The sequence below is a fragment of the Condylura cristata genome, unplaced genomic scaffold (genome assembly GCF_000260355.1).
Source record: "Condylura cristata isolate star-nosed mole 26May11 unplaced genomic scaffold, ConCri1.0 scaffold00014, whole genome shotgun sequence".
NCBI lineage: Eukaryota > Metazoa > Chordata > Mammalia > Eulipotyphla > Talpidae > Condylura > Condylura cristata.
Window position 1 is genome coordinate 40,972,921 of NW_004567115.1, and position 13,466 is coordinate 40,986,386.

A 13,466-nucleotide genomic window follows, 5' to 3' on the forward strand; every position below is an offset into this window, starting at 1 on the left:
ATTATAGCTGGTAAGAGCCCTGAATAAACCATTTGGTAAAGAAGTTGGAAGTAGTAGTGACTAATGAGAGAATCAAATAGAATATAAACCCCCTGAAAAAATAGTGCTCATGAGTCATATATACTCCAAGTACCAGCCACAACTCTAGACATTTAATTGCTTATTGACTCTAGCAAAAATTCAGTAGTTCTCTGTGGGCTAATTACCACATTTTGATGAATACCTTAATTTACTGAAATAGAAAATTCACAACATAGGGAATGAGTTACAGGATTCAAGTAAGTAACATTAAAATTATGACGTGTTTCATTCTAATAGTTTATTATACTTTACCGATATCTTTCCTTTGAAATCAATTCTGGAACTACATCAGACAGAACTGAAATATTCACATTTTATGTAAAACTGAATATATTGTATGTATTTTAGCAAAAAATAGAAAATATAAACATTTTCATGTATCTTGTAACCCTAACAAAAAATAAATTCAGCATATATATTTTAAATAGCCCCTCTACACTAAAAATTAAAATAGCCACTTGCATATTTTTTTACCTGTATTCTAAGAATACATCAGGGATGCTATTTTACTCTTCAATTATTTAACTGCAAGTATTGCAAAAAAAAGTATTAATGTTAATGTTAATTAAAAATTAGGGAAAGTTCGGGCCCTCCCTGGTGGCACAGTGGGTTAAAGCACAGCACAGAGAGGCTGAAGCCACTTCCGCATGAGTTCGATCCCCCCCCCTGCTCCAGAGGTGACCCACATAGCCTGCAGACCTCTCCTGACCCGTCCGCTGCTCCCCTCAGCAGTGTTCTTCGTCAATCTGCCTGTTCTTCTGCCCACTCTGTCTCTGGTGAATCCTCTCACCCTCTGCATCTCTGGCCTGTACCCCAGTTCTGTACGAATAAATAAATAAATCTTTTTTAAAAATTTAGGGAAAATTCAAAGATTACAATAATTCATTTAAGCAAGGTCTTGGGAATAATATAACCTAGAACTCCCTGCTAAAAGAGAATGCCACAATGATGACAGTAAATAAAATGCACTTACTCGGTTTTTTTTAAATTACTTTATTTAATTTTTGTTTTCACATTTTTTTTTTCTTCACTGGGAGCTTCGGGTGTAATTTTTTTTTAATATAATAGTTTATTTTTACACCATTTTGTACTTTTTTTTTTTCATCTCAATTGTAATCCCCCTGGGTTTCCCATCACAGAGTCACCCATGAAATGCGCATATTCTTTTATAAATAAATAATGATTTATTATTTGTACAGTTGAAAAATTAAAACCTACCAACTAAAATGAGTTTAGGCTTCTTCAATTTCATTTTATTTTTACAATGAGATCAAAACTAGAACTAGAAATGGGGCTAGAGAAGTATATTGTTCTGTGTTTATGTGACTAAAATGTACATACAGATGACATCTCACAAAGAGAGGTGACCTCATCAGTCCTTTTGAAACACTCAACTCCATCATGTCACCTAACTCATGTAGATATGTATGAATCAAAACCAGATTTGTTATTATGTGAAATGGCATGAAAAAGGACATTTTACAAGAAGACTTTATGCAATTATCCCATTTCTTTTGCAAATATGGCAAATGATATAAACATTCCCTTTTCTCTTCTTAGGACCTGATTTGTGACCTGAAGGAGAAGCTTTCAGATCACTTCAAAGATGTTATGGTTGGCCTCATGTACCCACCTCCATTGTATGATGCCCATGAACTCTGGCATGCCATGAAGGTAGTGTTCTGGTACAAATGTATACCAGTAATAAACACAATCTGCCCTTTCAGTAGGTGGAGTGCTTTGTGGTGTTGCTCTGTGTGCTCAGAGAGATGGGTGGGAGAGAGGACAGTGACTGTAAAGATGAAAATGCTTAGGGGAAGAGATCCTGTCAGGAAGAGGGGAACTGTAGATCCCAGGAGCTGGGGTCGGTCTGTCCTGCCATTGCAGGAAATGTGACTCAAAAGAAAAGGAAAGAGTAAATTAAATTCTGAGGTTATTCAGATTTGTGTAACCCCTATATATATTCATATATTACAGAAAAATGTCACAAAACATATGATCATCTTTCAGCTATTTGTAAAAATTGTGCTCATTAAGTCAGAAAAAATATATAAATGATATCTTTGTGACCTCAAATTAGCCCTCTATAAAAACTACTGCAGGAATATATCAACATTTTATTTCTAGGGGAATAGAACAATCCTTTGTTGTACGTAGGTCATTTCTACCAAATAAACTGACTCCATATTCATTACAGATTTTGTTGGTAGGGACAGGAAACAAAAGGCCTTTTACTTCTTTCCAAATGCTGATATTAAACACCTGCAGGACTGTTGAAATTATTCCAATGTGTTGCCTGCCAGCAAGCAGATTACCGCAATCTGTGAACAATGTGACAGGAAAGAGGCAGGGGTAGGGAAAATAAGGGGCTATTTGGCCATATTTGCTGATCTGAAGAAACACTATATAAAATTCATGTGCAGTTTCAACTTAATAGCCGTATTAAAGCATGTTATAGATGTCAATTCCTATCTTTTGCAACATTATGTAACTGGAACTGTAAGAAATATGTCACATGTGGCTGTTTAGATAAAACACATATTTTACCATTATCTCTTAGCATGGTGAGGATTTCTGAAACTTTCCTGGTAAGTTTATCTAGCAAATCACCATTAGATATGATCATTAAAAAGTACCTAATCTATATGTTCAGGCAAATGACACAAAATTCCACGTCTAGCAAAAGACAAGAAGAGGTCTTTAAACATCATGGGCAATCAGGAGACATATATTCTAATTTCAGCTTGCCAGAAATTGATGTTCCCCCAGCAAAGTGGAAATAACCCATGTCTTGACCATTATTTAAATGGTTTTTCCATGTTATTAGAATGCCAATACTGTTCTAATGAAGGAACAAACTCGCATATAACATTATATTATTACGTCAAACAGGCAGTAATGGCACAACCAGAACTGAAACTGGACCAGTATCACAACACACTTCTTTCTCCTCTGCCACCTCTTAGAGCACTGGACATGTTGTATCCTTTTATTATATAATAGGTGTGTTTTTATTTCCAGTACTAATGCTTTTCTATTTCACTCTTGTATTTCTAGGGAGCAGGCACTGACGAGAACTGCCTCATTGGTATATTAGCTTCAAGAACAAGTGCAGAAATTTTCCAAACGCAAGAAGCCTACTGTTTGCGTAAGGAAATACACATATGTGCATGTATTTTATACCTATACAAACTTCATATTTTCCAAATAACACACAAAATATTCTAGCTCATGTTTTTAAAGAATTTTCTAAGATACTACTGTTTGAAATATGACTCACCAAGACCACCAACTTAGTAAGTAAAATTGATGACTAGGCTATTAAAAATGCAACAGTTCCTTAGAGAATCAAGTTAAACAAATTTTCCAGTATTATAATTACAAGTTTCTATGAGGTAGGTGCTTTCTTTAAAAATCAAATGTCCGGTACAGTGGTTCAGAGGCCATTTCAAATGTTACCTTGAATAAACAGGTACAAAGATAAAATAAATATACTGCTAGTTCAGTCAGTCAATTATTCAGATGGGTAACTTCACTTTACATACTTTCATATCAACACACTTAACCACAAAATCGTATTTTTATATATTTTAAAAGTAGGAAAGTTAACTTTTCATCTTTCAAAAGTGTTTATTTTCTTAAGTTCCATTGCACCATGTATTATGTGACATTACATGTCAGAAAAATGTTGCAGACAGTAAACTCTATTGCATTTGAACAAACTCAAGATTTTCCCAGGGGAATGTAGTAAGAATCTTCACATAAATATTAAAATGAGGCAAAGCCTTTGGGAAAAGCACTGGAGTAGCCAACCATCATGGAATCAGAGTGCATAATTCTGGATTTTGAGAATTAGAAATCATCTCATTGTTGTTTTCCAATTTTTGGAATAAATATATATTTTTAAGAAAACAGACCTGTGCTTATGTTATTGTTAGGTGTCAGATTTTCTAGTGGACTGTTCATTGGCTTAATCTGAGCGGAATATAGCAAAAAAAAAATATAAACAGATTGATTACATTTCTTGTGCTTTCACTGATAACTGGAGAAGTAGTATTAATGTATTCCAAGCACATTGAGATGGGGTTCTGTAATAAATCATACATTTGACACAGATGTTTCCTTACCCAGAATACAACAGTAACCTTCCAGAGGATATTTACTCAGAGACCTCAGGGCACTTCAGAGATACTCTCATGAACTTGGTCCAGGTATGAAATTCCAAAATTCATATACTTATGCAATATTTAAATACATATATTTCAGTTAAAATAGAAACAGTACTCTAATGGTAGCTAATAGTAAATCCTATGTAAGAACATTTACTGAATAAGAGACAATTTATGGCACGATAATAGAAATTTAGGTTTGGTTAAGGCAAATATGAATAATACACCATCTTTGTTCTCAAAAAATATCTACCATAGGCCCTCCCTGGTGGCGCAGCGGGTTAAAGCACAGCATTGAGAATCTAAAGCCGCTTCCGCATGAGTTCGATTCCCGCCTGCCCCAGAGGTGGCCACATGGCGCGGCAGACCTCTCCTGACCCGCCTGCTGCTCCCTTCAGCAGTATACTTCGTCGATCTGCCTGTTCTGCTCCCCGCTCTGTCTCTGGTGAATTCTCTCACCCTCCGCATCTCTGGCCTGTACCCCAGTTCTGTACAAATAAATAAATAAATCTTTAAAAAAAATAGTAATAATAATAATAATAATTAATAAATAAAATAAATAAAAAATTTTTAATAATCTACCATATGAGGATGATAGTAATTACATATGGATAAATAATTATAAAGTCTCAAGGAGTTAAAAGATTAAAAATATTATAGTTACAACTTGCCACTACAATTAGAAATTACAATTCTAAATCCATTTTTAGAACTACTGAGCTGCATAGGGTATATTAACTTCTCTGATATTCTACTATGGTTCTAGTTTATTGTGTGCTGAGAGAAGTGTATTTTTCATTTAATAAATATAAAATATTACAATATAAATATTTCTATAAGCACTTTAGAAATGAAAAATAGTCAAAAGCGTGTTTTAAGCTCTCTATTTAGAGTTTAAGAATAATTAAGTAGATATTCAAAATTTGAGTTAAATCCTTTAAAGACCCAAGTGCCTGCTTCGGTGTTGTCTGTAACACTTCTGTGGTCCTGCACTTTACCAAAACGGAACAATACTTCCAATTAAGTCTAGAAGATAATGGCTACCAGAGGGACTAGGGGATAGGGTGGTGGAGGCAGGGAAGAGAGGCAAGTGAGATGGGCTTGTTGAAGGAAAATCAAACAATCATCAAACTACAAAAACACTAGAATTCCCAAGTGAAATATCAACAGGTGCTGAGTGAAATGTCAGTACACACTATGAACTGGTTTTGTATATATTAGCAATAAACAATTAGGAAAAAAGCAAAGATTTAATGAGATCAATTAGATAACTGCAGGGCATTGGAGGGTAACCAAATATCTCCAAACCACTAGTGGGGATGTCTGTCTGTCTGTCTGTTCATTCATCCATTCTTCCATCCAACCATAGATAGATATTCATGTGAAATAAGAGTCATCTCTTTATATCTCTTCCATCTAATTCTATCTATCATAATTTAGTTGTATGCCTCACATATTAATAAATGAATGTTTTCTCATTAATTCTTTTTGAGATTTATATTAGAAAAATTTGCTCCATAATGAAGGGATATGAACTCATTCTTTTATCAGTTATCTCTCAGTGTAAATATTCTAGACTTCTTAGTTGATAAAATTATTTCCTCTAATTCCCCTGTATCTTTAGTGTCAGAGTAAAAACTGACCGGGGCTTTCATATTTTTAACATGATGAAAATTCAGACACGTTTCTTTATATGAATTAGTAGATATTAATGAAATTGGAGCATAGAAACCTTAAGGTATTCATGAAATGGAAAGTGTTGAAAATTATTGTCATATTTCCGAGGAAAGATCTTTTACTATAATGTATTTTTCTTTGTTTTTTAGTCAGTACAAAACAGTGTGGTTGTTTTGTTTTGTTTTGTTTTTATCTTTCTTTTTCACATCATTCTTCATTTCCTAGAGTGTATTTTTCAGAAGGGCTATCCAATAAAGAAACAACTCAGCCAGATCATGTTCTTCTTGAAAACTAATGCCAATCATTAAAATGGCTCACAATACTTCCTGAATGCTTTTATCAGACCAGATTTATAGGAGCTCTAATTATCTGTCAACTAATGAAAAATTAGTCACTTAGAGATTAATTAATCAATCTGTGCAAATCACACTGGTGATGATAAATGTTTTCACAAAGAGAAAGAATAAGTACGAGTCAATAGGAGACTTACTCATTATCTTCCTTTCAGGACTCTCCACATGACAGTTTCTCAACTTGTAAAGTGAAACCACTGGGGATGTTGTTGCCACAAGCTTTCAGTAATAATCTATAGTCAACATATCTGCTCTAAATATTAACTAAAATTTAATTCCTTAATTTCTTCCTTTCACATCTTTATCTTGCCCCAACCCACATTCATTCAAAAATGACTTATGTCATTTTTCTGACATCTATATCAATTACTCACACCATGCTGTGATTTTAGACTCTTTTTATGACAAAGTCATTTTGAGTCTGCCTTGCTGGAAAAGCTAAATGACAAATTACTTGCTCACAGTTTTTTAATTTACCAGACTGCATAAAGTACTTTGGGCAATTACTGAAAAGGGAAATGAAAGATTGGCACCATTTTAAGGTACATGTCCCCAAACCTTAACTTAAAAAAAAAAATGTCAGCTATGCAGAACTGCAGGAAATTCCTAAATATTTCTCACAAATCTTGGAAGGTAATTGCTTACTTATCGACATGGGAAATTTCATAGAATCCTACAAGGTGTAGAAGATAAAATATAGTAGGGTAAAAGGATGTAAGTAGTTCAGAGATTTTTGTCCCAATAATCCTTACGGGCTGTCAATTGGGAACATTAAAAGGGAACTTGTGTCTATTTCCAGGGAACCAGGGAGGAAGGATACACAGATCCTGCAATGGCTGCTCAGGATGCTATGGTAACAAGAACCAGCTCGCTCTCTCTGACTCTGAAGAGCCTTTGTAACTCTGGTCCGGGGTGGTTGTGGTGCTATTCCCTGCCCATGTGATGTTTCAGGTCCTATGGGAAGCCTGTCAGCAAAAGACAGGGGAACACAAGACCATGCTACAGATGATCCTGTGTAACAAGAGTTACCAACAGCTGTGGTTGGGTAAGTAGTTAACAGACCTTTTAGATGATAACATAATAAAAAGCAAGTATTTACCTGAAAAGGGATGGGAAGGGGAGAAATGTTGCTTAGAAAAAGAAGTCCAAAAAAAAAGAAGAAGAAGAAATAGAAGAAAGTCAATTAGCATAAAGGTACTTATTTTGAATTATGCTTATACAGACATACCTCAACTAATGACATTACCAAGAAACATTTCCTTGTTACTTTATTTTTTCCAATAACTGAATTGTATGACCATTGAATGGACCTTTTTGAAAAGCTGTCTTAAGATTTATGCCATGCTGCCTTCTTGGTTTCATATGTTTTTATTTTATCTGACTCTCCTAAGCTGCTGTACATTTATATTTAAAAGTGAAAAAAAAATTTATTTGATTCACATATATAAAACATTCAAAAGTTTGTTAAATTTCTAAGAAGGTGATCTACTCCAACACAGCCTCCACTGTAATGCTTTCTTTCCCTTCACTATATATAGAATCTAAACAATACTTATATTGTAACTTTAAAATATTTACAAAATCTTCATCTGAGTATGTCACCTTGCCAAAGTTTTCCAGGAATTTCAAACTATTTCTGGTCAAGACATTGTAGATGCCATAAATGAATGTTATGATGGATACTTTCAAGAGCTTCTGGTTGCAATTGGTAAGTAGTAAGTTACTTGGTACATGGTAAATATTCCATGGTAAACATTGACTAAGAATGAATAAGTTCTTGATCAAGTCACTTTCCCCTGAATTTAATTTTTTATAAGCAATGTTAATTCTAGAGAAAAGTACATCAACTACAGAGACTATTCACTGAATTGGCAACCTGACAGCTTTAATGAACTAATACTCTGCCCCAGTGGTTGATTCAGAATTTATTCTAGTAAACGGATTCTCTGATGTTTTCTCTCAAATAACTGGGATCTCATTCTATTAAATTCATTCTTTATCTACTGGCTTCCATTCCCTGGTCAAGAGCAGTAAGTGCTAGTGGCTTCCTTTACTCCAGGAGGAGAATTATTTTTGTCATCATCTGTAATAAATTTGCCTTTAAAGGTAAATGCAAACATAAAATAGAATTACCAGGCTGTGCTTAATAGTGATCTCTGCAGACTGTTGTGTGAGAAACATATGTCCTGCTTCTTCCAAAGTAGGTAAAGTTATCCTTCAAGAAATATTTCAGGTATTACAAATGAAGAATCATTTTGGAATATTCCCCTAGTAAAAACATGTCAAGTAGTCACTTAAATAATCGTTGGATAAATGAATATTAGGATTTTCCACTCCTAAAATGTTATAAACATATCTACCATTATAGTTTACCTCATAAAAGATTTTTGAACTAGGGTTTTATGAAACCCATAAAACAGTAGTATAATTGAATAGCTGTGTATTCTTTGAGAAAAAGTTTCATGTGTTTTAGCAAATTCTCAATATAATTTAATAATAATGTCTGACATCAAAACCCTTGGTTTACAAGAGTCTGAAGTCTATCAGTTATTAATAACAAGGTCATACTAGGATGTTATATATTATATATACATATATTAAATATATTTTTTCTGAACCTCAAGATAGATCTTCTTTCACTGTAGACCACTCTTCCAAACAAGGCAGTGTACATGACTTGGAAAGTAATGCAAAGGCCCTGTTTTATTAGTTCCTTGAGGAACTAATAAGTGCTTATGAAGTTCAGACTATTATAAATGAAGATTTAAAATGAACACACAGCCTCACAATCTGAAATAATTATATGAACTAGAAAGAAAATACTATGATAATTTTGTCTTGCCTTGAAGTCTTTGCATTTATTATTGTCTTTGCATTTATTATTCATTTATGATTGTATTTACTTATTCAAGTAACAACTGTTGAATGTCTACAGTCATCAACTGACTTTCACTAAAGACAGTGGTTGACTCTAGGTCGGTCTATGTCATAGTTTTAACTAGATAACTTCTAAGAGTGCCCAAAACAGTTGTGGTCTACACAATTTCTCCTTAAGAGACCTCAAATCTACTCACAAGTCTATAAATACTTAAAATAGCATTTGGAAAGATTGAAAAATTGCACAGGAATATGCCACATCGGATCCTACATTAACAAAAAATTTTCATGAAGCTGTTAAACTTGATTTCTTTGAACCTGTTTAATTTTGAGATAAAGAGCTCACATTTCTTCAATAGGTGCTGAAAATATTCCAGTAGGGAGCAATGAACTAAATGCAAATATTAATAAATCACTATAGTGTTGCTTTATATTTTTCCTATAAGTTATGGTTTTAACAGTTATTCTTATTGTTGAGATTATAAATGTAATCTATAATGAGCATTCCATATAGATCTCACAAAGAACCACCCTTCCAGAATTGAAACAGAAAAAAGCTTTCTCATTCTTCTCTAAATTCTGAATGATATATTGTTGCTTTCAACATTTCTTTTTTTTTTTTCTGATTTTTTTCCTAGTCCTCTGTGTTCGAGACAAACCAGGTTATTTTGCGTATAGACTACATAGTGCAATACATGTAAGTATGGCTCACAAAATCATATCTAAATTCTTTAAGGACTAATTTTGCTTCCATTAATTAACTATTGATTTCTACTTTTGAACTTATATGCAAATATAGTCATTTTGAAGAAATGGGAAGTTTTCAAAGAAAAATGTGTTGTAAACTGAAAATAAGATCTATAAAATAAATATAATACTCTCCTTTTTTAATCAAATTGAGGTACTTCAGAAGTATGATTCCTTGGGAACTATGTCTTCCATGTGCTTTAGAACCCATTAACATCAGAAGAAACTTTGGTAAATCCAAATGTTTTTGTAAATTATAGAAGACTCCTGTCTATTTCACACTTACTAGGCAGATATACAACATATGGCATCAAGAAGAGAATGTCAAAACAACAAACTCTCAGCCAGGAATTGCTAGTCCTGAAAGTTTAAAAACACAAAATAATATCAATGGTTATTTAAACATAAAGTGTTATTTTAAAAATACTTTAAAAATGATAGCTAGAAAACAATAAACTCTAAAAGGTATTTTTGTTATCAGATGAGAATATTTGTCATAATTCAGTGGGATAGTCAATCACACATCCGTTCGTACATTTACTTGTAAAGAAATACATACTAAAATGCATAAACAATGTACATCTTATCAACAAGGTACATGAAATAACTAGAAAATGGAAAGATCTGATAGTAGTGATCATACATGTCATAACCTTATACATGTATCATAACCTTGAAAACCCAAAGAAAATCATTATGAACGGTTCAGTAGTTCAGTAATTCAAATAACGTTTTATCCTTAAAGCAGTTTTTACAGACCAACTTCTTCAGAGAATCCAGCATACTGAGATAACATGCTAATTGTCAAGAATGCATTATATATCGTCCATAAATAGTATTTTTTACTTAAGTACAAGAACTTATACATTGTAAGAACACAGGCAAAAGCTCATGATCACAGTTCTCTGTTAGTCTTTTATCCTATTTGCAAGTAGAAAAAGTCAATTTGTTTTAATATATATATAATTTAATTAATCAAGCTACACCTTGTCGATTATGTGTATATGAAAATGCAAGAAGGAGACATATGGACTCACAAATGGCTAGGAGGTAAAGGGGACGATAATGTAATTAGTCAAAATTTTTATATATAAAGACCTCAAATGTAAAGCTATTGTTCAAAAGATGTTTTACGTCTCCAAACCATAAAGAAAACCATTCTTGGTCTTTATCATAGTCTGGGAAACATGCATATAATTTAAATATGGAAACTTAATTAGATCATTTCAGTCACTTCAAATTAAGAAAAGTTAGCAAGTCTCTACCTAAAACATTGATGTCGCAAGTTTGGTTTATTCTCACTGGCCACCAGATGTCACCAATACCCCACTTGAAAAGACAACTTGAACTAGTAAAGCATATTCTTTCTGAAGCTAGTACACAGCAATCAATTTTTGTAAATTTCATATTTAGTGTAAAATCCAAAAATATTTCATTATGGGGAAATTTATTTGAGAATAAAAATATCAAATGAAATAGTCACTGTCTTACTCAATGATGTTGATGTTCATTTAACAAAGATTGGAATTCCCACACCCAACCCCCCACCCCCAGGAAGACTCCACCTGGCAAGAGAATATGATCAGATTTGCACTTCACAACACAGTGTAAAAGAGACAGGGTGAAAGTTAACAAGGCTAGAAAAAGAGGCAGAATGCCTGCAAGGCTGGAAGTCAGCATCCAGTCTGTAAAGCTGAAGTACAGATTACAAGGCAGTGAAGTGATCTAGTGAAGAGAATGTTACATTGGATACACAGTAAAGACAGTGTGTCCAGCGGTGACTGTCAGAATCCAACTTGGGCATTCTGGGGATGGTGATGCTGGTGGTTGACAGATGAAGGACACAGAGCAAGTAGCTACAGAATGTGTCTATTTTAGGCAGACTCAGTTTAAAGTACATATGGTTTTCTCATTTCTCTCTATTTCATAATTTTCAGGACATTGGTTTCCATAATAAAACAGTAATCAGGATTCTCGTTGCCAGAAGTGAAATAGATCTGATGACCATAAGAAAGCGATACAAAGAGAGATATGGAAAATCCCTGTTTCATGATATCAAAGTAAGTCTCCTACAAGTGATTTATTTTGACCTACATTTTATTCTTTTTGATTATGAAACAAACTTTAAATAATTTCATATTGGACTCTAAAAAGTTTCATATTCTAACAGGGATCCTCTAAGTAGAACAGTCAGCCTTTAGTGCATCACCAAGTTCCAGTGGAGGAAATCACTGTCATCAACGACAGAACTTTATTTTGATGTGTTTTAAGCAAAAAATTATTAGGGTAATTATAGGAAATGTTAATCCCCTCATTGTACAATTGTAGAATTTAACTGATAAGTGATATTCTGAATTACTATAAGGCTCAGGAGAAATACATTTTACGGACACTATCGGGAAGAGGTTTCTCAGATCAGTTCAACAACCCTTTCTTAGCATCAGACAAGGTGGGCCAACTAGCCAATCACAAGAGAAATTGAAGAGATTTAATGAGAGTGATGTAAAATTCTACTTATCCTTAAAAATTAAATAATCATGGAAAAACTAAGGACACATGAGCTTTCATACTGTAGTTCAGATGAATGATGTGGGGTTTTGGGAAACACTGACTTTTATTTCAAATACATTGCATTTTTTTCTTTTCAGAATTTTGCTTCAGGACACTATGAGAAAGCTCTGCTTGCCATCTGTGCTGGAGATGCTGATAGCTACTGAGCAAAGAGACAGTTGCAGCACTGTGCAGTCTGCTTTATAGACATGTCAAAATGTAGATTTTGTGATAACTGCATTCTTAGTTGCATTGGAGCAAAATGACAGAATGATTTTTCTCTTATCTTTGAAACTATTCCAAGTCAAAAAAATCTATAGGTAAAAGTATGACTGGATTTTCATCATTTACTCAGAAACTCACTAAATTGTATATAAAAAAAGTCTTTGGAATATATTTTAATTAAATGTGAACTACTGATTTCCTCTAAGACTGCTTACAGCTACAGCTGTCCTTAGCATGCTTTGAAAGACCAAGGAAAGCACACTTTGTGGCCAAGCCTCTTCTAGGAATTTTTAATTGTACAAATACAATAAAGCTAGAGTGAATATCTAAAGCTGCCTCTGAAATAAAGATGCAAAACAGCAAATAGATATCTGCTTGTCAAATGTTGATATATAGACAACATATGCTGAAAAATAAGTGTTTGCATGCATGTGTGTGTGCACACACATTCAACAATCTCTAGCTTTTGTGTGCATATTAGTGGCTCGGCAACCACTTCCCCAGGCAAAGTAAGAAAAATACTTTCTCGTTAATATCTTCACTCCTTAACATCAAGCCCTATGGAAGTTATTATATGCTTTGTCATCAGTTGAGCCTGGTCCCATATGTGTAGCAAGTTTCAGTTAAACACTGCAAAAGAAAACTACTGAGGTCTGAATTGGGATCAAATCCACCTTGAGGCCCTAATTTAGCCAAGAATTAAAGCAAAGAATGTTTCTTGAGTTCACAAACGAAGGCTCCCAACACAATCAAGAGGAACAGAAAAGGCGCCATCAGAGGAAGGCAG

At 33.7% G+C, this 13,466-nt stretch overlaps 1 protein-coding gene across 1 annotated transcript in view; it reads left to right on the forward strand.

Annotated features, from left to right (window-relative positions):
* Positions 1 to 12,621, forward strand: part of ANXA10 (annexin A10) — a 79,807-nt gene extending 67,186 nt beyond the window's left edge. Inside the window, exons 5-13 of the mRNA XM_004682506.1 lie at positions 1,642 to 1,755; positions 3,139 to 3,229; positions 4,213 to 4,292; positions 7,080 to 7,133; positions 7,232 to 7,325; positions 7,893 to 7,988; positions 9,796 to 9,854; positions 11,842 to 11,964; positions 12,553 to 12,621. Of these exons, the coding sequence (XP_004682563.1) occupies positions 1,642 to 1,755; positions 3,139 to 3,229; positions 4,213 to 4,292; positions 7,080 to 7,133; positions 7,232 to 7,325; positions 7,893 to 7,988; positions 9,796 to 9,854; positions 11,842 to 11,964; positions 12,553 to 12,621 (780 nt within the window). The remainder of the gene's footprint in view (positions 1 to 1,641; positions 1,756 to 3,138; positions 3,230 to 4,212; positions 4,293 to 7,079; positions 7,134 to 7,231; positions 7,326 to 7,892; positions 7,989 to 9,795; positions 9,855 to 11,841; positions 11,965 to 12,552) is intronic.
* Positions 12,622 to 13,466: the final 845 nt, after the last annotated feature.